This window comes from Oreochromis aureus, linkage group 3, assembly GCF_013358895.1.
Source record: "Oreochromis aureus strain Israel breed Guangdong linkage group 3, ZZ_aureus, whole genome shotgun sequence".
In the NCBI taxonomy this organism is placed as follows: domain Eukaryota; kingdom Metazoa; phylum Chordata; class Actinopteri; order Cichliformes; family Cichlidae; genus Oreochromis; species Oreochromis aureus.
Genome location: NC_052944.1, coordinates 67,304,988 through 67,330,429, shown reverse-complemented (window position 1 = coordinate 67,330,429; position 25,442 = coordinate 67,304,988). Strand labels below are relative to the sequence as shown.

The 25,442-nt window shown below is 41.8% G+C and overlaps 1 protein-coding gene across 1 annotated transcript; it reads right to left on the bottom strand.

Annotated features, from left to right (window-relative positions):
- LOC120437384 (NXPE family member 3-like) lies at positions 1-24,952 on the bottom strand. Its single transcript, XM_039607919.1, has 5 exons — positions 24,915-24,952; positions 3,106-3,395; positions 2,331-2,401; positions 1,243-1,449; positions 1-1,158 (listed from the first exon to the last, which is right to left on the bottom strand). The coding sequence occupies exons 2-5, from the start codon at positions 3,324-3,326 to the stop codon at positions 605-607; spliced, it is 1,053 nt and encodes a 350-aa protein (XP_039463853.1). The 5' UTR covers positions 3,327-3,395; positions 24,915-24,952; the 3' UTR covers positions 1-604.
- Between the last annotated feature and the right edge of the window lie 490 nt (positions 24,953-25,442).

Below are 25,442 nucleotides of genomic sequence, written 5' to 3'. Positions count from 1 at the left end.
CACAAAATGATGTCACTTCCGGTTTCGGGCAGATCATGGCAGACATGCGATAGTTCGCACTGATGGACGTAGGAAGTGTTACGAACAGCTGATTGGATCGGTAAAGCGTGTTTCTGGAATATGTTTTTGTTGCTGCAAGTGCTTTTTATGCAATTTTTGCAAAGCCATGTGTGGAAGGAAACCATGACAAGTTGATGGCATAAGATGTAAGTACAACTCCTCCGGTTTCATATGCAAAAAAAATTATTGCGCTAGCTTACATGGTTACAGTGCTACCGAGATTTAAAAATAGTTACGCAAAACGGAGCGTGCCCGCTCCGACCGGCTTTAAAGGGTTAACAATTAATAATTATTTTTGTTTAGTGAATTTAAAAATAAATGTATGTTTGTACGTGTGAGAGTTGGCATGGACATGGAGTTTCGGTACATCATGGAATACTGCTTGATAACCCAATGATGCAGAGTATATACCCACCCCACCCTTTCTATAGCTGCACTCCATCATGTTAATGATGAAAAAACATGATTGCTGTTTTTGCCACCAAGAATTAGTACTAAAAAAAAGAATGTAGTCAGTCTCATCTGTGGCTGGCCTGTTAATAATCTAGCCATCCTTTTGAGGGCATATGTAGGACAAGAGAACGTTAATCATGTTCTTAATAATGGGGAATTGTGGGTGGAGCTGATGTGGCAGGTGATGGGCTAAGACCATCTCCCAGGCATCCACCAGATTGACATTCAGTCCTTTAAACATGGCTCTGAGCACTTTGTCTCTCTGCAGTGAGTACCAGTCGCTGTTAGTTAGTACTTCATGAAGTTTCAAAGCTTTGGGGTTTCCAGTCCGAATAACAACCAGTGTATCTGGAGCCCTGGACAGAAGCAAGACCACTGCCCTCCGAATGCTCTGCAACCGTCGGATGTAGATCTCAGTGGGGAAAGTGCAGAAGTGTGCCCAGATGCCAATAACTACAACGGTGTTTCTACCTCCAATCACATTGTCTAACTCGTTGGCAATATAACGCAACTCGCTGGTTGGCACTTTGGTAAAATGGAGAGGAGGCCCGTGCACACGGTAAGTCACCATGATGTTGTTTTCATAGTTCAGAGCCATAAAAGGTCCAACTTTCTTCTCACTATGCAAGTTAAACTCCTTGAGATCTGAAAGTATTAGAGAGGGAATACGTTAAGCTGCAGAGTAGAAAAAAATTAAATTGGTGTCAAAAAGGTTTGTGGGTCAGATACCTCGTACTGTTGCAATAAAGTATTCAAACCACTGCCTGATGGTGGAGTCTCCATACAAGTGAACCACCTTTCCCTTCAGACACTGAGTGATGGCTGATGGAGTGTTGAATTGATGAACTGTGGTGTCATCTAGTGCTCTCCACACACCCTGGTAGTAATAGCCAGAGGGTCCAGGTCCAACACTATTGCTGCTCTCCTCTGAATTATCTGAGAAGAGGACAAACAAGAAAAGAAAGAATTGTATGTTTGTTTAAGCTTATAAGTGCACAGATGTCTCTTAAAATGTTTGTTCTAATTTAATTTTGTAACAAGTCTGGTCAGTGTGGTTTTCTAGACACACTAAGATGGTCAGATTGTTTGAAAATGTTTTTAGTCACCTACAAGTCAGTCCAAATGTAGTGTACTAGTGATTTGAAGACTGGTGCACATGTAACTGACTCCAAATAAAGTTTTACACATTACAAATGGAAGTCTCATCACATGCATTGTGCGCTTTGCAATTTTGTCACAGACTTGAATGTGTGTACAGAGAAAATGTTACGGTCCTGGGCCTGGGCACAGTTTTTTTTTTTAATTTGCATTATTGTTTATTAGTCTTTTTTCTTCTATTGTTCATGGTTACTAGTGTTTTGGTGTCTGTTCTGTATTTCTGAGCTTGTGGATTCCTTTGCCCCTAATGTCAATAATACTGTTGATGGTGAGAAGACAACATTCAAGGGGAGATTAGTCTAATTTTAATTAGGAAAGATTTTCATCTTTTACTGTCCACTTATTACAACTTTGTAATCATACCATTTATTGTTATAATAGACCTCTTTATTTTGGGGAATAGCAGCCATTAATTGTATCCACATGTTATGGACTATCTAAACAGAAGTCCACATGTTACACTGCCACCCAAATATTCTATGCTACCACCACTTAGCTTACAGTAGCCTTGACACATCTTTCCACAGGTATCTACTGTCTGGAACAAGGTAGTAAATGTAATAGAGCCGTTTAATTTTTATAGCTGTCAACTGCTCACAATCTGCAGCACATCCTCTTTCAATTTAGATATAAATGATTGTTGTCAAAAGTGACTTTACCTTTCTTCTTGGGCAAAACAGTGACACCGGCAGGTCCTGAAGCTGGAATGGAGACTTTCATATTGACACCTCTGAAGCAAGCACACACAATTTTATGTAACACAGCAGGCAACAAATCAGATTGGATTGAACACTACTAAACATTAAAGAAAGATATAGTGAACAGTAAGTTATTCACCATTAATACAAATCAACAGTAAACCTTGTAAAATATGAGGTTGGATTTTTACGTTTCTGGAAAGACAGGTTGATGAGTGATAATCATCATTCGAGAGTCGTCTTGACACATGTTCAATCATCCAGGTAAGTAAATCTCCATAATGAATTGTACTGTTTATAAGATTTGGGGAAACCTGCAGTCAGCTGAGACTGAAGAAGTCACTTGGATGAGTGACGAAACGTTTCTCCCACAAAACGCTACGTCCAGATGAACAGATTCAACTTCTGGAGATTTACTTTCCTGGATGATTGAGAATGCATCAAGACGAGTACATTTGCATGATGACTGAAACCAGCCCACTGAAGGAACAATGGACTGGGAGGTCAGTTCTTTAATCATAATTACTGTGAATGGTACTCATGGCCATTGATCAGTGGGCTGGTTTCAGTCATTATGCAAATGTACTATTTATAAGATTGGGGAAACCTGCAATCAGCTGAGACTGAAGAAGTCACTTGGATGAGTGACGAGACGTTTCTCCCACTGAAAACGCTACATCCAGATGGACTTTAATAAAAAAAAATGTTTCACCAAGGATCCAGAAGTAATTCTCACCTCTGAAAGAGCTGGTCCATTGCTGTGATTTGCTGATATCCAGCCCTTAAGTGGAGGATCCTGGCATCACAACTCAGATTCTTTGGCTTGTAGCAGAACCACGGCTCACCTGTTTGGAGGTCAGTGTAGTTGCACACAGGCTGCTGGGTTGGACGCAAACATACGTGACATTTGGTAGTTTCAGTAACTGAGCCTGAGCGGAACTGGCTCACGAAGCACATCCTGTCGGGCTGTTCTGTGTTCAGTCTGCGAAGTTCTGTGACTGCCTCACTGGGGTGAACCAGTGTCACCTGGTAGGACCAAGAATCAAAGTCTGGTAACCTGGTCTCATAGATTATATGCATATGAAGAACCTTGTAATACACACTTTGGTGTTGGTGGCAAGTAGGTCTGGGCCATATCATACCGTTCACGGTATACCGGTATAATGTTAGGCAAAAATTAAATATCACAATAGAATATGGCTAAAATGTGCATGTGCAGTGCCTTTGTTTTCATACGCACATGGCGGAAAAAGCATGGTGGCAACGGAGAATGAAAAGGGCAAAAGCGGATCGTTGAATGAAACAGATTAAGAGGAACTGGTTTGTAAAAATGCTGCAACTTTCATGATGTGGAACTGGTTTGGTTTTTGTCCATCAGATACCCACCAAAGCACATTTTTTTTGTAGAACATGCAAGCGGGCCATCGTTATTACCATATTTTTCGAACTTTAAGGTGCTCTTAAAAGCCTTTAATTTTCTCAAAAATCGACAGTGCACCTTATGTATTCTGGTTGTGCTTACTGACCTCAAATAGGTTTTATGTGGTACTCAAAATCTGTCAAAAAATGTTTTAGTACGACTTTGGGAAGCTACGAAGCCGCACCGCTTGATGGATTGTCGGAACATTATGGCTACCGTAGTCAGGAGTCTCGCAGAGTAATGCATACTGTGCTTCAACATAATATCACCAGACATGGTGTATAAGGACCCCAAAAGGCACCTGTTAAGAGGCGTGTATGAAGCGGATTTTAAACTCAAGGCTATCAGTCGCGCAGTAGAACATGCGAATAGAGGAGCTGTGAGAGAATTCAGGATTAATGAATCAATGGTACAGAAGTGGAGGAAGCAATAGTGATATGCGATACCACTGATTTCAGTTCCCATCCGATACCAAGTAAAATTCAGGGTGGCATCGACGATACTGATCCGATACCGATACTTTGTACAAAAACTTAATGTTTCATTGCATTTCATAATACAATATATAATTACATTATGTAATTGTAATAATAATATAATAATATAGCTTCATAATGATTACAGGACATCAGACTACTTGTTCTTATTGCTTAATAATGCAGAATAATCATATAGAAACAAAAAACCTGAAGTTGTGTGCTATTTGAGCACGTTGCCTGCCTGCAGCATTAAAGGACTCCGCGAGAGTTGTCTGTCTTGCCCTAGCAGCACCTGTCCCTCTCCTCCTCTTCAGTTTGCCTCAACATAAGCTCATCATATTCTGTGATATGATTTACGCTGAGGTGTTTGACGAGGTCAGTGATGTTGCCACAACACCTCACTGTCTTGCCATATGTAATGCAAACCACGTCTTAGCTGTTTGTGGAGGTAAAATACGTGCACAAATGACCCCGTTTACGCTCAGCCATTGTTGTGAGTGCGCACGCCAGTGGCTACGACACATTTATACAGCCGTGTTTCACATATGACTATGAAAGGCGCAAGAGGAAGTAGTTCCTTCCAATTTAGACGATCCGAATGATATAGTTTCTTTCCACTGTGTTCCTTTTAATGGGACAAACTACAAATTTACCCCAGAGTAGTAAAATATAGATATTTTAATATGAGAATCGATTCTAGAACATAAATTACTGGTATCGGAAGAATCAATATTTCAATATCGAGCCGCACACCACTAGGAAGCAAGAAGAATGAGCTGAGTAAAGTCTGAAAATCAAATCTCAGGATGTACCACAATTCACGGATCACATTAACTCGGTGGACCGACACATCAAATTCACCAGGGAGGATATGAAAAGTGGCAGGTTAGCCTTCTTAGACTGTGAGATTTCCATCAGTAATGGGGGACATCTAAAAGCTGACGTTTACCATAAACCTACACATACGGATCAGTACCTAAGGTTTGACTCTCATCATCCACTGGAGCACAAACTGGGTGTCATCAGGACGCTACAACACAGAGCGAACACCATCCCCACTGACACAGCGGCCAGGGAGGCAGAAGAACAGCACATCAAGAAGGCCCTGAGTAAATGTGGTTATCCCAGCTGGACTTTTGTCAAAGCTGGGAAGGCACCTAAAGAAAGCTCCAGCCGATCCATTTACGTGAAAAGGGAAAGACCATCTCTGAATCGAGGAAGGGGCCTAAGGGTGCATCTTTCACCATCTTACAATGCTGTGATTGCAGCCATTCCCCAACTCTCTGTGAATGGTACTCATGGCCATTGATCAGTGGTCTTTGATCAGTGGGTTTTGGTCAGTGGTTGTTGATCAATGGTCATGAGAATTTGCATAATTATGATTAAGGAACTGACCTCCCAGCCCATTCTTCCCTCAGTGGACTGGTTTCAGTCATTATGCAAATGTACTGTTTATAAGATTTGGGGAAACCTGCAGTCAGCTGAGATTGAAGAAGTCACTTGGATGAGTGACGAAACTTTTCTCCCACAAAACGCTACGTCCAGATGAACAGAATCAACTTTTGGAGATACCTATTCGGAACCATGATAACAGGGTTCTTGCTGATTGGAGCTGGCTTGGCCCTGGCTTATCGAAGAATTAAGGAAGCGGAACCGGCTGTTCAAACCCCCACAAGGCTGCCCGCTGGGATTGAAACGATGGGACAAGGTGTGAGTTTCTCAAAATGGGCTCATTGAGTGCAGCACGGATAAGATCTTGGAGAAGCTTACGGCTGCGTTGAATACTCAGAATAAGACCTATGAGTGAAAACTGGATTACATGTTAGAGGGGCTCACTCGAAATAACATCTTTGAGCGCAAATTGGATCACATCTTGGAGAAGCGCACTGTGGTCGTGAGTTCTCAGAAATCGGCTCTCTGAGCACAAGAATGACAACACCACGGAGCGTAAGTCTGATGACATCATGGAGAGGCTCGCGGCTCTCCAACGGGAGATTGAGAGACCAGTGTCGGACTGTTAGAACAGCTTTGAAATTCATATGAGTTGTTCGCACTAAAGTAAAAACCACCATAACTTCATGCGGATACCCCTTTGGTGCCAGCTGCAGTCTCTAGGTTGGAGCTGAACAACAACACCCTGATAATGGACTGTTTTTAGACTGTTCTTCCCATTCTATGCAAGGCCACCTGGGTTGGCTGGAAGACTGTTTACTTAGCCTGGCATGGTGAAGGACACTGTCTCTGCTGAACTCTGGACACACACACACACACACACACACACACACACACACACAGACATATACACATGCAGACATACACTCAACCCCCCTCCCCCCTCCCCCCTCCAAACGCCTCCGACGCTTATTCCCTTCCGATGCTGACGGTGGATCAAGGAGACCAGTGCATAGGCTGCAGGCCCGGATGTACTGTCTACATCGGCTGTCTCTCACCCTTTACCCACCCCTGTTGCTTGTCATGTTTTACTTTGGTGTATTAAGAGTTTTGTCATGTGCTATGTGCAGAGGTGGGTTTTTTTTCTGTTCTCAAACTGATCTCTCTATTGAAGCTCAGTCTGGGGGGTATTTTTTCTCCTTATCTTTCCTCGTGTGGTGCATTTTCCATTGTTATACCTCTCTGACCTGTCTTCCCCATGTGATGTTTTTGTGTAATGTATGTATGGTCGGAGGGTAAGATGGCGCCGCCATTGCGTGCAATAGGTCGGCAGCCTTAACATTAGTGTGTTTTATGAGAGGCCCAGATTTCAGTGTAAAACTAGGTTGCAGGCTGACAGGAAACTGCATACTTTTGCAGAGCATAGGACCAGAAAGTGAAACCAACTAGACTGTTTGATCGAAACTTAAAGTGTGATGTGACGTAGAGAGCGAGTATATAAGTAACTAGGCTTCCGTTTGTGTTTCAGACCTGGGGTTGTGTGTGTTGTGTCCAGGTCTCCATATCCGGATATGTAAAATTAAAGATCATTTTAAAGTAATAAGACCACTTTTGAGCCATGTCCTTTTTTGGCCGTAAAGAATACAAAAGAACTGGGATTTAATACTTGGTGCCAGTGACCCGGATTCTTGTGCAGCTGAGGGGACTAATTTGGACCTTGAGGTACGATCTGATATGAGGTGGACAACAGACCGGTCTAAAAGAGTAAAGGTAAGCGCACAAGCCTGTTGAAAATTGTGCACATTGGATGAATTCTAAATTAGTTGTCCACCGAATTGATGATTGTTACCATTAAACTGGCTCAGTAGTGGAAATTAAACGTAATTGTAAAATCTATTAAGTAGATTTCAGGTGACATGTCCAGGATCATTTTGGGTAATTAGAAATAAAGAAAAGTGAAGTTTGGGGATATTGGATGAAAGCTCATTGTTGTTAATACTGGGGTGGATTTTTAATTGTTGTTTGAAGTTGGTGTGTTATGTGTGTGTATGTTACGTCAGCCAAGAAAAGAGATATTAGGTTAAAATATTTGGTTAAGGGATCTATCCCTGTATTGATAAGTGGTAGAGTTGGACTCAGGCACCAGATAATTCAGCGGTGGAATCCCCACAGTGGTGCTTTTAAATATATTTAAATAAATTTTAGGATGGGAAGTTGGACTTCCTATGGGTGCAAAATGTTCTGAGTGTGATGGCTCCATCTTGCGGCGGACGCGCTGCAATTTCCTGCGACGACAGGGTCATCCGGGTGATACCCGCGACAGATAGGGACAGTCGTTAATAATCAGTGGTCAAGTACCACTTTTCTTGCACCGTTTGACCGACAGGGTTGGACCTGGGTGGTCCCGTTCGAACGTGATTGACAGGTAAACCTTAAGTAAAGCTTAATGGCGCAGACGGGATTCGAAAGTGCTCAGGAGTGGGGTTTCCGGTCAACTCACGGGGGATCACTTTTAAATTATCATAGGGCCTAGAAATTTGACCGCTATAGGTGAGGGCATTCCCAAAGCGGGTTGATTGACCAGCAAGGTTGGACCTGGGCTTAGAGGCTTTTAAATTAATCAAGGAAAAAGTTAAGTGTACCGGTACTGAGGTTTGGAAATTGTGATATGGAAATGGTGAATAATATCGGTTTTGAAGAGATAATATGGTAATGGAAATAATTTATCTTGGCACTCAGTGGCAGTCTTTTGTTATGTATATAAATGTGTGAATGTATAAGTGAAGTGTAAAATTGTCATTTGGATGAATGTTTAAAGGTGCACATTGTTTTGAGAGAAAAGGCGGTGTGTGTGAGACGACGAAGTTTAGGGAGGTGTGTAATATGCTGATGAAAGTATTGTGTGAATGTTACAAAACTGAACTGAAAGAATGGTGATATGTGTGGAAAATTGTTAATTGTCCCGATGTCTGAAAGAACTCTGCTGAGCACGCTGAAGATTGTGATGTGAATGCTTGCAAAACCAGAGAGCTTAGTATATTTAAAAGTGTGTGTGTGAAATAAGGGTGTATTGTTTTTAGATCAAGACTTAGCAGAAGTACAGAGGGTTTATAGACTGTAAATATAAAAAACAAGAGTTTGATTAGTCTGTAGAAACAGGAAAGAGAGAAACAGAAAAATATGAGTCTGCGTGGCTGTGTGTGTGTGAGAGGAAGTAGTGTGTGTGACAGGAACTTTGCATGCCCATAAAAGGAAACTGGCTGATGTGTGTAGTGTGAGACCAGAGAGAGACTTAGGAAGGAATGTGTTAAGAAAAAGTGATAAAATGAAATTAATTAAATGCTTTAGTGTGTTAATACAGGTGGACTTCCCTCAACCTGAAATCTTGAGTAAAGCGGCAAAATGATAGATTAACAGAATTGGGAGGAAAACAGGCCAGGTTTTGGCTAAAATTTTACAGCGTGACCTCTCACTTTGTCCCGACCCTGAGAAGAAGCTCAAAGGACAGTTAATCTCCTGATGAAGACCGACAGAACATCGTGGACTTGAAGAATTAACAGCAGGCAAAAGACAGTGCAACTGACCTATAACACTGAAGGGTCAAGCAGCAGCATGTATGAATACCACTGATGGAACATGAGTTTTGAATTGCAAGCTGGAAACTTGACAAGTGACATGACTGTTTGAAGGCACTGGATGTGATATTTGCCATGCTGGGAGTTAACCTAAAAGAAAAGACTGAAAAGATCAAGAGAGAAGTAACAGAGAAGAAGAAACAGCTGAGTTGGGCCTGTGTTGATCTGTGAGGCCCCACAGGAAACTATGAGAACAGTGAGAGACGTGAACCTGGACGTCATATAGTGAATGCATATGGGAAAATTGGATTGAAGGCCGAACTCATGAAGGTTTAGAAATGTCCACCACATCACAACAAAGAGGGAAACAAAAAAGGTAAAAATAAAGAGAGAAATTAACTAACAATTACATTAATGAATAGAAAACACACATATACAAATTGTTACATGTGAAATTATTTTTGGAAAGAATCAGAAGTGAGATTGACATGACCACATAAACGCAATGAAGAACACGCCTACACTATCAATGTAAATACATAAAATAAATTGGTATTTCTGGCCGGAGAGAGAGAAGTGGGTCGTTTAAGCACTCATGATAATAATGAAAATGTCTAAGTTTGTCATTTTTAGGTGCAAAGCAGACCTGGATCAATTTTCCACATGCAGCAGTCGGAAGAAAGTTATAGGTTAACATCACTGGAAACGTTCAGGCCAAGTTTCTGGTTGAACTGGCTGAAGACAAGGAATGCTGTTATTTAAGGTGGGAAATCAAAATTTGGGTTTGCAAACTTGGGGAAGAGAAAACTGACTGCTTAAGTGGGAAAATTGTGAAGGAGTCTGAAACACTGCAAAAAGAAATATATACAAAATCACACACACAAACAGAAATGCATTAACCTTAGAAATACAAGAGAGTTCATGAGGATTAGACAGCATGTTGAGCATGTGAGTCTGTTTATCAGTGTTAAAATAGTGTGAATTTAGCACACTTAAACCCTGAAGTTGAGGAATGACTTAGGAAGTTCCATGACAAGGGAGTGACATTGGTGAAAATGAAAAGTGATTAACACTAGAAGTCCCAGGCTTTTCTAACCCTCTGTCAGCCAAGTGGAAGCTAACTTGGCTAGTCTGTTAGCATCAATTCATATGTAAATTGGGTCGTTACCTGAGAATTGTGGAGGGGAGTGGGGGTGTGTGAATGATTGCGAATTTCTAACTGCAAACTGCCTCTTTGTTTGTGTGTGGGGAGGGGGAACTGCTAAAAGGTGTGAACTTCATTTTGTGTTCGTCTTGATGCATTCTCAATCATCCAAGAAAATAAATCTCCAAAAGATTTATTGATAAAACAGTACAAAAACCCAAAAAATATTTCTACAAAAACAACCATTTGTACACATATTTACAGATAATAATAAAAGTGAGTGAGTACATTTCAATCACTCACAATCCTGGCACTGCCATGGTATCTGTAGTCTGCATTTACCACGTGTATCTGTAGCAGTGAACACATCGCACAGTGGCATGATTGTTCTTGCATTTGTGTTTGACCTGACACGTGGCTCTTTTGCAGGGCTAGGTGTGGAGGGTTGTGTCCGAAGCAACTGTTCTTTTCTTGCCTTCTTCCCAGCCATATGAGAGTTAGCCAACTCTCTTGCAAACTCCACCAGGAAGTCCACCCGTCTTTCCTGCGTCCCGGTGCATGCTTGATATAGCACATGTGCATTCAGTGCTGCCATGTCAATCATGTTATAGGACCGTGTACTCCCGCACCATCTGGTCCATCACATCCACGCCACACTTTGTGGTGTTGTAAAAGGTGACAGTGTTTGGCTTCCTTTTGGTGGTGTTATCAGTCTGAACCACGCTGTGCATGCTGCTAAGAATATAGACTGTCTTCTTCCGTTTGGCTGCATACGCCGTCAGCGTGGCAGCAGAGGTTGAAAACACCTAAGAAATAAGATAAATTGTTATTTCCATAGCACTTTTACACACAATGAAACACATAAACATAGAACCACAAAAGACCTGCAGCCTACCTGAGTGGTGAATTCATTGCGATTTGTGTATCTAGCGGATTGAGGAATTTCCCGGCGAATCTTGCTGACTGTGCCGAGGATGGTGGTTTTCCGTCTAAGAAGTTTTTGCGCAAGTGAAAGCGATGTGAAGAAATTGTCCGTGGTAACATTTCTGCCCTTGTCTAGGAATGGTTCCATCAGCCTCATCACTACATTTTCAGACAGTCTCTCCCCACTGGGACGATTGGGGTCCTTGCCAAGATATGTGAGGACATTGCAAATGTACTTGGATTTTAGGTCGCAGGCCACCCAAAACTTGATCCCAAACTTGTCAGGTTTACTTGCAATATACTGCAGGAAACAGCACCGAGTCTTTGATCTTGATCAAAGATCTTGATCTTGCGGGGGGGTTACTAGGGTTCCATCACTACGTGACTGCTGGTCAGCAAACCTGGGAAACCCACAGATCATTGGAACTATGCCGCGTAACCGCTTCCAAGACATCATGCAACACCTACGCTTTGATGACAGGTCCACCCGCAGTGATCGAGGAAAGACTGATAAGTTCGCTGCAGTTTCCAGTGTGTGGGGATCATTTGTCACCAACTGCATCACGTGCTACAACCCTGGTCTACATATCACCGTTGATGAACAGCTCTTCCCATCAAAGACTCGGTGCTGTTTCCTGCAGTATATTGCAAGTAAACCTGACAGGTTTGGGATCAAGTTTTGGGTGGCTGCGACCTAAAATCCAAGTACATTTGCAATGTCCTCACATATCTTGGCAAGGACCCCAATCGTCCCAGTGGGGAGAGACTGTCTTAAAATGTAGTGATGAGGCTGATGGAACCATTCCTAGACAAGGGCAGAATTGTTACCACGGACAATTTCTTCACATCGCTTTCACTTATGCAAAAAAACTTAGACGGAAAACCACCATCCTCGCACAGTCAACAAGATTCGCCGGAAATTCCTCAATCCGCTAGATACACAAATCGCAATGAATTCACCACTCAGGTAGGCTGCAGGTCTTTGTGGTTCTATGTTTATGTGTTTCATTGTGTGTAAAAGTGCTATGGAAATAACAATTTATCTTATTTCTTAGGTGTTTTCAACCTCTCATGCCACGCTGACGGCGTATGCGCCAAACGGAAGAAGACAGTCTATATTCTTAGCAGCATGCACAGCGTGGTTCAGACTGATAACACCACCAAAAGGAAGCCAAACACTGTCACCCTTTACAACACCACAAAGTGTGGCGTGGATGTGATTGACCAGATGGTGCGGAGTACACGGTTCGCAGAGGAACACGGCGCTGGCCAGTTGCCGTGTTCTATAACATGATTGACATGGCAGCACTGAATGCACATGTGCTGTATCAAGCATGCAACGGGACGCAGGAAAGACGGGTGGACTTCCTGGTGGAGCTTGCAAGAGAGTTGGCTAACTCTCATATGGCTGGGAAGAAGGCAAGAAAAGAACAGTTGTTTTCGGACACAACCCTCCACACCTAGCCCTGGAAAAAGAGCCACGTGTCAGGTCAAACACAAATGCAAGAATAATCATGCCACTGTGCGATGTGTTCACTGCTACAGATACACATGTGGTAAATGCAGACTACAGATACCATGGCAGTGCCAGGATTGTGAGTGATTGCTGAAAATGTTGAAATGTACTCACTCACTTTTATTGTTATTTGTAAATATGTGTACAAATGGTTGTTTTTTTATTTTTGTTTTTTTGTACTGTTTTATCAATAAATCTCAGCAACAAAGGAAATACACCCATGTGTGTTGATTTCTCCCTAAGAAGGCAAACTGAAACACAAGTTTCCTTGTGGCTCAGGAAACTAACCACTCCAAGTCGTTCAGCATGGCCCCACCTTATTTACATAACAAAAGCAGCTGTTCACAGGTGATTAAGGATATTAGCTAAAAGCCTACCAGCCATTTGGCTCGACGGTGGGTTTTATAGGTAGAAAAGCCAAATGGCTCTTCTCTGGGACTTCTAGTGTTAAAAGCTTAAAGTAGTTTTAAAATAGTGAATTGGAAGTGCTCTTGTGGCGACTGAATAAAACAAGTGATTACTCTAGGAAGAAAATAAAATAATTTAATAGTGTGGTGAGATTTAAATATGCCTTTCTCTTGTCACGGTGAGTCCTGAGATATGACTCAGTATGCAAATTAGCTAAAATGAGTGGTGAGAAAGAAGCTTCGTGTGTGGCTGTGTGTGAGAGGCTTTCAAGAGAGGAAATATAGCAGAGACTGAGGAGGATTAATTGGTGAAATATATAATGGTAAAGTAACAGGACAATTAAATAAGGTGGTCAGGTCTGTTCAGAAGTGCAGAGTTGGACAAGAAATTTATAATTTAATGATGACACATTGTTATAACGTGTTTATATCTTATGCTAAATTTAAGTATGTTAAAGTGCTTAAAGGGGAACATTATTGTGTGCAAACTGTGTGGCTTTTAACAAGATTTTCTGTGTATTTAGCAGGTGAAACTATGTCAGTTGACCTCGGACTCTCAGTACGCTGTGGAATCTGAGGCCAACCACTAGATATGATGTGAGGAGAATGAACAGAGGGAGTAATTTAAGTCTGATTTCAGACTATGTAAGTATTGTAAGTTATATGTATGTAAGTTCTATCTATGTAAGTTTTTTTTCTTTTTCTTTGTCTTTTTTCACTCGCAAAGTGAATGAAAATCTTTCACTCCCATGAATGAAAATCTCTGACCTGGTTTGGGAACTGGTCTTCCTGACTCTTGGTGGCGCTGTCACTTGGTGTTCGCTCGCTTTGTGGTAGAGTATCACTTCCTGTTCCTGCTCAAACACAATGGTGTTTCTGAGTAGCCTTTCTGCTTAGCAATTTAATTTAAATCTTTGATACATCCATTGTTCATAGTATAATCTTAACGTGCTTCATCTGAATCACCCTTTCTGTGTACTCACTACCTAATTTATAGCCAAAGTATTCACTCACTGTCTCTTTACTGTTTCGCTAGCTTAGCTTAGCTCGTAGCCGACTCGTTAGCACCATGGCTACTTCACCTGTCCCTCCTGCACTTTCCTGCTCATTTTGTCAGATGTTTAGTTACTCCTCGGCCTCCTTTAGCAGTAATGATACCTGTAACAAATGTAGCATATTTGCAGCTCTGGAGGCCAGGATTACTGAACTGTAGACTCGGCTTCGCACCCTTCATTCACCCGTAGCTAGCCAGGCCCCTGTAGCTGGTGCAGCCGAAGATAGCGTAGGCCCCGCTAGCTGTTCCCCGGCAGACCCCAAGCAGCTGGGGAAAGAGGGCGGCTGGGTGACGGTGAGGAGGAAGCATAGTCTTAAACAGAAGCCCCAGGTACACCACCAACCTGTTCGTGTGTTCAACCGTTTTTCCCCACTCGGCGACACACCCGCCGGGGTCAAACTCTGGTAATTGGTGATTCTGTTCTCAGACATGTGAAGCTAGAGACACCGGCAACCACAGTCAATTGTCTTCCAGGGGCCAGAGCAGGCGACATTGAAGGAAATTTAAAACTGCTGGCTAAGGGTAAACGTAAATACAGTAAGATCATAATTCACGTCGGCAGTAATGACACCCGGTTATGCCAATCGGAGGTCACTAAAATCAATATTGAATCGGTGTGTAACTTTGCCAAAACAATGTCGGACTCTGTAGTTTTCTCTGGTCCCCTCCCAATCAGACCAGGAGTGACATGTTTAGCCGCATGTTCTCCTTAAATTGCTGGCTGTCTGAGTGGTGTCCCAGAAACGATGTGGGCTTCATAGATAATTGGCAAATCTTCTGGAGGAAACCTGGTCTTGTTAGGAGAGACGGCATCCATTCCACTTTGGATGGAGCAGCTCTCATTTCTAGAAATATGGACCAATTTATTAAACCCCCCAAAATATGACTATCCAGAGTTGGGACCAGGAAGCAGAGTTGCAGTCTTACAAGCCTCTCTGCAGCTTCTCTCCTCCTGCTACCCCCAAAACCCATCTCCACTGAGACTGTGTCAGCTCCCAAAAAGACAAAAACAAACCAAAAACCAGCAATAAACAACTTAAACATAAAAAATAACAAAGAAAGAACAATACAGTATCCACATCTGAACCAAAGAGTAAAATAGTGAAATGTGGATTATTAAATACTAGGTCTCTCTCCTCCAAGTCTCTGTTAGTACATGACTTAATAATTGATCAACAAATCGATTTACTCTGCCTTACAGAAACCTGGTTGCAGCAGGATGAGTATGTTAGTTTAAATGAATCAACACCCCGAGTCATTCTAACTACCAGAAATCTCGAAGCACAGGCCGAGGGGGCGTGTGGCAGCAATTTTTCACACCAGTCTATTAATTAACGAAAGACCAAGACAGACTTTTAATTCATTTGAAAGCCTGATGCTTAGCCTTGTCCAACCCAGCTGTAAAACTCAGAAACCAGTCTTACTTGTTATCATCTATCGTCCAACTGGGCCTTACACAGAGTTTCTCTCTGATTTCTCAGACTTTTTATCTGATTTAGTGCTCAGCTCAGATAAAATAATTATTGTGGGTGATTTTAACATCCATGTAGATGCTAAAATGACAGCCTCAACATCGCATTTAATCTGTTATTAGACTCAATTGGCTTTTCTCAAAATGTAAAAGAACCCACCCACCACTTTAATCACACTCTAGATCTTGTTTTACCATATGGCACAGAAACTGAACATTTAACAGTGTTTCCTGAAAACCCTCTGCTGTCTGATCATTTCCTGATAACATTTAAATTTACAATAATTGATTACACAGCAGTGGAGAGTAGACTTTATCAAAGTAGATGTCTTTCTGAAAGTGCTGTAACTAAGTTTAAGAATATAATCCACCCACTGTTATCATCTTCAATGCCCTGTACCAACATAGAGCAGAGCAGCTATCTGAACGCTACTCCAACAGAGGTCGATTATCTTGTTAATAATTTTACCTCCTCACTACGCACGACTCTGGATACTGTAGCTCCTGTGAAAACTAAGGCCTCAAATTGAAGTACCTGACTCCGTGGTATAATTCTCAAACACGTAGCCTAAAGCAGATAACTCGTAAGCTGGAGAGGAAATGGCGTGTCACAAATTTAGAGGATCATCATTTAGCCTGGAGAAATAGTTTGCTGATTTATAAGAAAGCCCTCCATAAAGCCAGAACATCTTACTATTCGTCAATGATTGAAAAAATAAGAACAACCCCAGGTTTCTCTTCAGCACTGTAGCCAGGCTGACAAAAGTCAGAGCTCTACTGAGCCAACATTCCCTTTAACATTAACTAGTAATGACTTCATGAACTTCTTCACAAATAAAATTTTTATCATTAGAGAAAAATTACCAATAATCATCCCACAGATGTAATATTATCTACAGCTACTTTTAGTACCATCGGTGTTAAGTTAGACTCTTTATCTCCAATTGATCTTTCTGAGTTAACTTCAATAATTAATTCCTCCAAACCATCAACGTGTCTTTTAGACCCCATTCCTACAAAACTGCTCAAAGAAGTCCTGCCATTAATTAATTCTTCAATCTTAAATATGATCAACCTATCTTAAATAATCGGCTATGTACCACAGGCCTTCAAGGTGGCTGTAGTTAAACCTTTACTTAAAAAGCCATCTCTAGACCCAGCTGTCTTAGCTAATTATAGGCCAATCTCCAACCTTCCTTTCATATCAAAAATCCTTGAAAGAGTAGTTGTCAAACAGCTAACAGATCATCTGCAGAGGAATGGCTTATTTGAAGCGTTTCAGTCAGGTTTCAGAGCTCATCACAGCACAGAAACAGCTTTAGTGAAGGTTACAAATGATCTTCTTATGGCCTCTGACAGTGGACTCATCTCTGTGCTTGTCCTGCTAGACCTCAGTGCTGCGTTCGATACTGTTGACCATAATATCCTATTAGAGCGATTAGAACATGCTGTAGGTATTACAGGTACTGCACTGCAGTGGTTTGTATCATATCTATCTAATAGACTCCAATTTGTTCAAGTAAATGGAGAGTCCTCTTCACACACTAAGGTCAATTATGGTGTTCCACAGGGTTCGGTGCTAGGACCAATTCTGTTTACATTATACATGCTTCCCCTAGGCAGCATCATTAGAAGACATAGCATAGATTTTCACTGCTATACAGATGACACGCAGCTCTATCTATCCATGAAGCCAGATAATACACATCAATTAGTTAACCTGCAGGAATGTCTTAAAGACATAAAGACCTGGATGGCCGCTAACTTTCTGCTTCTTTATTCAGATAAAACTGAGGTTATTGTACTCGGCCCTGAAAATCTTAGAAATATGGTATCTAACCAGATTCTTACTCTGGATGGCATTACGTTGGCCTCCAGTAATGCTGTGAGGAACCTTGGAGTCATTTTTGACCAGGACATGTCCTTCAACGCACATATTAAACAAATATGTAAGACTGCTTTCTTCCATTTGCGCAACATCTCTAAAGTTAGAAATATCCTGTCTCAGAGTGACGCTGAAAAACTAGTTCATGCATTCATTACTTCCAGGCTGGACTACTGTAATTCTTTATTATCAGGATGTCCTAAAAACTCGCTGAAAAGCCTTCAGCTGATCCAAAATGCTGCAGCAAGAATACTGACAGGGACTAGAAAGAGAGAGCATATTTCTCCTGTTTTGGCTTCCCTTCACTGGCTTCCTGTTAAATCCAGAATTGAATTCAAAATCCTGCTCCTCACATACAAGGTCATAAATAATCAGGCCCCATCTTATCTTAATGACCTTGTAGTACCATATCACCCTATTAGAGCACTTCGCTCTCGCACTGCAGGCTTACTTGTTGTTCCTAGAGTATTTAAAAGTAGAATGGGAGGCAGAGCCTTCAGTTTTCAGGCCCCTCTTCTGTGGAACCAGCTTCCAGTTTGGATTCGGGAGACAGACACTATCTCTACTTTCAAGATTAGGCTTAAAACTTTCCTTTTTGCTAAAGCATATAGTTAGGGCTGGACCAGGTGACCCTGAATCCTCCCTTAGTTATGCTGCAATAGATGTAGGCTGCCGGGGATTCCCATGATGCATTGAGTTTTTCCTTTCCAGTCATCTTTCTCACTCATTATGTGTTAATAGAACTCTCTGCATCGAATCATATCTGTTATTATTCTCTGTCTCTCTTCCACAGCATGTCTTTCATCCTGTTTTCCTTCTTTCACCCCAACCGTTCGCAGCAGATGGCCCAGCCCCTCCCTGAGCCTGGTTCTGCCGGAGGTTTCTTCCTGTTAAAAGGGAGTTTTTCCTTCCCACTGTCGCCAAAGTGCTTGCTCATAGGGGGTCATGTGATTGTTGGGTTTTTCTCTGTATTTATTATTGTGCTATCTACTGTACAATATAAAGCACCTTGAGGCGACTTTTGTTGTGATTTGGCGCTATATAAATAAAATTGAATTGAATTGAATTGAATTTCCTACCGCTGTCTGTAGAAAACAGTACTGTTCTTCCCACTGTAAACACCACTGTTTTGTTCAGAAAAAAAATTGCGTGTATACATCGCCACAATTCAAAACTGGTATGTAGTTTGAAGTCCGCACTTTCGACCCATGTCATGTGATTTTGACGCACCGGCATGTCCAGTGACCCCAGAGGGTTAAGTGAAAAGAAATTGATGGGGTTTTTTTGCACTAATAAAGTTGTTATAAAGTATATTTACTCACATCAATTATATCATCAGTTGTATCGTTATCACAAATTTTCAAATATATATCGTAATAAATACTTTTGGCCAAATTGCCCTGCCCTAGTGGCAAGTAATCTATTCAGATTACATGCTGGCAAAAGTAAACAGTGCCAGTAGGAACAAAAACAAACCATGTCTGGGTGGACACTAATTTAATCCAATTCAACTCAATTCAATGTTATTTATGTAGCGCCAAACTACAACAAGAGTCGCCTCAAGGCGCTTTATACGTATACGTATGTACAGTAGATTGTACAATAATAGATACAGAGAAAAACCCAACAATCAGATTTCACCTTTGAGCAAGCACTTTGGCGACAGTGGGAAGGAAAAACTCCCTTTTAACAGGAAGAAACCTCCGGCAGAACCAGGCTCAGGGAGGGGCGGGGCCATCTGCTGCGACCGGGTGGGGTGAGAGAAGGAAAACAGGATAAAGACATGCTGTGGAAGAGAGACAGAGATTAATAACAGACATGATTTAATGAAGAGAGGTCTATTAACACATAGTGAGTGAGAAAGGTGACTGGAAAGGAAAAACTCAATCCCCCAGCAGCCTACGTAAATGGTAAAATGGCCTGTATTTGTATAGTGCTTTTCTAGTCCCTATGGACCCCAAAGCGCTTTACACATCAAGTCATTCACACACTGGTGATGGCAAGCTACATTGTAGCCACAGCCACCCTGGGGCGCATTGACAGAGGCGAGGCTGCCGGACACTGGCGCCACCGGGCCCTCTGACCACTACCAGTAGGTGACGGGTGAAGTGTCTTGCCCAAGGACACAACGACCAAGACAGTCCAAGCCGGGGCTCGAACCGGCTACATTCCGATTACAAGGCAAACGCCCAACTGTTGAGCCACGATCGCCCCTACGTCTATTGCAGCATAACTAAGGGAGGATTCAGGGTCACCTGATCCAGCCCTAACTATATGCTTTACCAAAAAGGAAATTTTTAAGCCTAATCTTGAAAGTAAAGATAGTGTCTGTCTCCCGAATCCAAACTGGAAGCTCGTTCCACAGAAGAGGGGCCTAAAAACTGAAGGCTCTCCCTCCCATTCTACTTTTAAATACTCTAGGAACAACAAGTAGGCCTGCAAAGCGAGAGCGAAGTGCTCTAATAGGATGATATGGTACTACAAGGTCATTAAGATAAGATGGGGCCTGATCATTTATGACCTTGTATGTGAGGAGCAGGATTTTGAATTCAATTCTGGATTTAACAGGAAGCCAATGTAGGGAAGCCAAAACAGGAGAAATATGCTCTCTCTTTCTAGTCCCTGTCAGTACTCTTGCTGCAGCATTTTGGATTAGCTGAAGGCTTTTCAGGGAGTTTTTAGGACTTCCTGATAATAATGAATTACAGTAGTCCAGCCTGGAAGTAATAAATGTGTGAACTAGGTTTTTCAGCATCACTCTGAGACAGGCAGTGTTGGGAAGGTTACTTTTAAAATGTATTCCATTACAGAATACTGAATACATGCCCCAAAATGTATTCTGTAACGTATTCCGTTACGTTACTCAATGAGAGTAACGTATTCTGAATACTTTGGATTACTTAATATATTATCATGCTGTTTACAACTATGTGAATGTACTATTGCTGTGATCTATTACTGATACTGAAGGTCTGAACCGTAGTAAAGGGACCTCTGGCTAATACGGTGGGTTCCGTGTGGGCTGGTAGCCGAAAAATAGCTTTACTTTGTTGTCTGGGTCAACTTTGCTTGCCAGAGACAGAGAGAGAATAGAATAGAATAGAATAGAATAGAATAGAATAGAATAGAATAGAATAGCCTTTATTTTCATTGTACAGGGTACAACGAAATTGGAGTGCCACTCCCTTGGTGCAAAATGCAATAATAAATATAAATGTAAAATATAAAAGGTACGATAAAACAAACGTAAGTACTCAAACAAAAGTAAGTATGATATTTACAGGATAGCAGCATTAATATAATGACAGTATGACAGTATGAATAGCAGCATAATATAATGACAGTGACAGTATGGTATGGCTAAGCAGGTTCAGTTGTTTTTGTGCTTATTTACTACGGTGATAGCTCTGGGAAAGAAGCTATCCCTGAATCTGTTTGTCCTGGTTTTATGTGACCTGTATCGTCGGCCTGACGGTAATAGTTCAAACAGTTGATTGCTGGGGTGAGAATGGTCCTTGATGATATTGCCAGCTCTGCTGAGGTACCGAGAGTTTGCAATGACCTCCAGGCTGGGCAGAGAGCAGCCAGTGATCTTCTGGGCTGTGTTGATGACCCTCTGCAGAACTTTCCTGTCTGCAGCTGAGCACCCTGCATACCATGTTGTTATGCCGTACGTTAGGATGCTCTCTATGGTGGCTCTGTAGAATGTCACCAGCAGCCTCTCCTCCAGGTTGTTCCTCCTGAGCACTCTCAGAAAGTGGAGACGTTGCTGGGCCTTTTTTACCACCGCAGTGGTATTTGCAGTTCAGGAGAGATCATCAGAGATCTGCACGCCCAGAAACCTCATGGAGTGTACCCTCTCCACACGGTTCCGGTGAATGTAAAGTGGGGCCGGGTCTGCTCTGCCCTTCCTGAAGTCCAAGATGAGTTCTTTAGTTTTCGTGGTGTTCAGTTGGAGGTTGTTAACTGAACACCACTCAGTCAGTCTGTTGACCTCATCTCTGTAGTCCGACTCATCCCCCCTTGAGATGAGTCCAACCACAGTGGTGTCGTCCGCAAACTTTATGATGGTGTTTGAGAAATGGGTAGGGGAGCAGTCGGATGTGTAGAGCGTAAACAGGACAGAAGGGGACTCAGAACACATCCTTGTGGAGACCCAGTGCTGAGTGTGATGGTGCTGGACAGGTGGGGGCCGAGTCTGACAGACTGTGGTCTGTTTGTCAGGAAGTCCTTGATCCAGAGGCAGATGGGGGTGGAGAGTCCCAGGTGAGACAGTTTCTGGACCAGGAAACTGGTCGAGATGTTGAAAGGCTGCTCCAACAGAACTTATTTTTTCCGGAGGAAAACACGAACACAGTGTACAGTTGAGTCTTAATAGCTTACTTACAGCTGGGCTCGTCAGGCACTCTTCTTGGCTGCAGTGGTTATTATTATATTTACATGCTTCCAGCTCCCGTTTTTGCTCCGTGGCAGCTCGGACTTTTCCTTTCTCTCCCTCCCTTGCTCACAGACACATAACGTGTATGGCAGTCCATTCTCGCTGCAGCACGGACTACACTGCCCATGAGGCTACATTCTTTAGGGCCATGCCTGTAGCATTCTGCCTTTTAGCTTAGCACAACAACAACAACAAAAAGGTGCTCTCTCACCCAGGAAACACGCAGCGAGAGAGCGCGTCACCCTGTAACCATGGCAACCGTAACGCTGCCGCCTGGAACAACATTACGTAGCTGTCAAACAAACCCCAACAGTCCTGACCCGCGACAATATGAAACAGGGAAGTACCGCCGTGTAATCCATTTATTTCAAAAAAGTAACTGTATTCTGAATACCACCTTTTTAAACGGTAACTGTAACGGAATACAGTTACTCATATTTTGTATTCTAAATATGTAACGGCGGTACATGTATTCCGTTACTCCCCAACACTGGAGACAGGATATATACAGATACCATATTTCTAAGATTTTTAGGGCCTAGTATAATATAATAATATAATAATATAATATATTTGAATTAAGGAGCAGAAAGTTAGGTCTTTAGTCACAGTTATGTAGATAATTTTCCTAGTTTATGTGAGGTAATGGTATTAATGACTAACAAAGTGCTTCTGGAATTACACTGCAAAAACAAAATGAAGGGTGGCTTAAGACTTTTGCACAGTACTGTACAGTTGTCATTAACATGTATTTTAGCAACTGAAGCCAAAAAACATGTCAGTCTTTAGGGATGACTTTCTTGTGATGGCATTCTGAAGTTGTCAATCTGGGAAATTCACGTTTTCTTATTTTCATATTATCTTCTTTCTCAATCACCAGATTGTAGCTTAGTGCCAATATGCAAATATTTGCATGCTCAAGAAACTTTAAAGTGCACTGTAATTATCAAATACCAGTCTGATCTTTAAAATTCCCATTATACTAATAATCTAAATTCAAGGAATTTGTCATCATTTTGAATGCCTTCATTAAGAATTTTTGGCATCAATCTTTTAGCATAGTATCAGGTATGTTGGAAATAAGTTATTTCACGATAATATAATTTTAAAACAAGTCAACTTAAAACATGACAAAGTCAGTTTGAAACTGGAATGAATTTTTAATGATACACGATTTCCTTAGGAATTAATAAAGTATTCTGGTTCTGATTCTGATTAATTGCCTGGATATCCATCCATCCATTCACTTTCACTTATCCTTTTCAGGGTCATAGGAGGCGCTGGAGTCTATCCTAGCTGTCTTAGGGCGAGAGGCAAGGTACACCCTGGACAGGTCACCAGTCTGTCGCTGGGCTAACACATTGCCATTCGTGCTCACATTCACTCCTGCATTCACATCTATGGTCAATTTAGTGTTTCCAGTTAACCCTCTGGGGTCGACGGACGCGCCGGCGCATCACAATCACATGACCAATTTAAGACGACACAGCGACGAGATGCAGAGTCTCCATTTTAACTTGGGTCGAAAGTGCGGACTTCAAACTACATACCAGTTTTTGAATTGTGTCGATGGGCCACGTAAAACCAGAGTTATGATAAAAAATACACGCAATGTTTTTTTCTGAATAGAACTGTGGTGTTTACAGCGGGAAGAACGGTATAAACAGCGTTTTCTATGGACAGCGCTAGCAAACACTCTCCACTTGCCAGTGAAAAAAGAAAAAGAAAAAACACCCCTTCCCTATTGGTGTTAAACTTTACCATGTCAGCCAATCAAAAAAATGATATGGCGACATGTGACATTTGGTTGTTTAGGAAGAGGGGGCAGATTTAGGAGTGACACCTGCAACGGAAAGCGGGCGAGCGAAAGAAAGAGAGAGAAGGAGTTTTCATATGTGAGACATTAGTGACGTTTAGCGTGTTTGGAGGCTATAGTTAGTGTGTTGTGTAGTTATTGTTTTGTATTGTGTGTCAGTTGTACTGCTGAATGTCACATTTGCTCCAAAAAAAAAAGCCATCAAAGGCAGATTCCAGTGTAAACGCTGTTCCCACATGGAAAACTGGACTGATGCACCTCCTGCAGTCAGACCTGCAGGGTTTAGGCCTGTGCTGTTCTCCTCTGTCTTATACTGAACACAAACAATGTTTTGGGACTGGCACAAATAATTTGTGTGCCTTCTTATTTGATGCAGAACACCTGATTGTTCTGTAAATAGATTCAAATGGTTACATAAAAAACGCCTGAGGCCTTGGCTGCATTTTTAGGTAAATAACACCATATAACCTTGTGGTTTGCAAAACTTGTGCATAATTTTTAGAAAGGTACAATTTCTATTTGCATTTCAAGTTATGAAAATGATTCGTTAAACATATTTCTGGGTTTTGCAGTAAAAAATGTAACTTTTTTCTACTGGGATTTTGAATTTTTTGTCTGGATTTAGATCAACTGTGCTAATATAGTATGCCAAAATGAAAAAAAACCCCCTCAAATTTCAGTTATTTGAGGTTGTGCTGAAAATAATGATACCAAACAAGGCAAGATAAACAGTTTTTAAAGGTGAAATATAGAGGTAAAATCAAAAGTAGTCAAAAACAGCTAATTATACCCTGGACCCCAGAGGGTTAACCTAACCCCGCTAACCTAGCCTTGATAGCTGTATATAGCTGCTAAATCTGCAGTTAGTCACAGTTATGTAGATAATTCTCTGCAGTTAAGTGTTGAGAAATGCTAAGTCTGCTTTTCTCTAAAGGTTCCACTGTTCCAAAAAACAGAAGGGCAAGTTGAATATAAGATTATCAACCCTCATGATCAGCATAAAAATGATAAATTTTAACATCACCTCAACCTGTGCACTTCCTTCCCAGAGTAAAAAGAACAAAGCAGAGTAGGAGCCATTGAGATGATCCACGATTTGCCCTGCCACACCTGCATGAAGAGTTGGGTTGTGCAGACGAAGCGAGTAAGACATCTCCCCACAATTCTTTGGATGGCCCTGAAGTCATGAATTTTGATCAGAACCTCCAGCTTATCCCCAATATGCCACTGTTCCCCTTCTCTCCCTGGAAGAATGGTGAAGGTGCTGTGTGCTGGATCACTGGTTCTGTTCATGGACACAGGTGATGGTAATGGTGGAGTTTCAGGCCAAGCAATGGACTGTAGTAGGAGGTGTTCTTCATGAGCATCTGTACCAGAAAACGGTTGGAATTTACAGTTGTAATGCATCTCAGAAGGTGGGGTGAACGGGGAAACACTTGGGATGATGACGATGGTGTTCGCTTTATTCAAGAACTGGAAAAGAGAGAGATTAAAGACAACAACAAAAATACATCAGACAATTTAAGTCTGCTTCATTTTTAGTCGTAGTCAA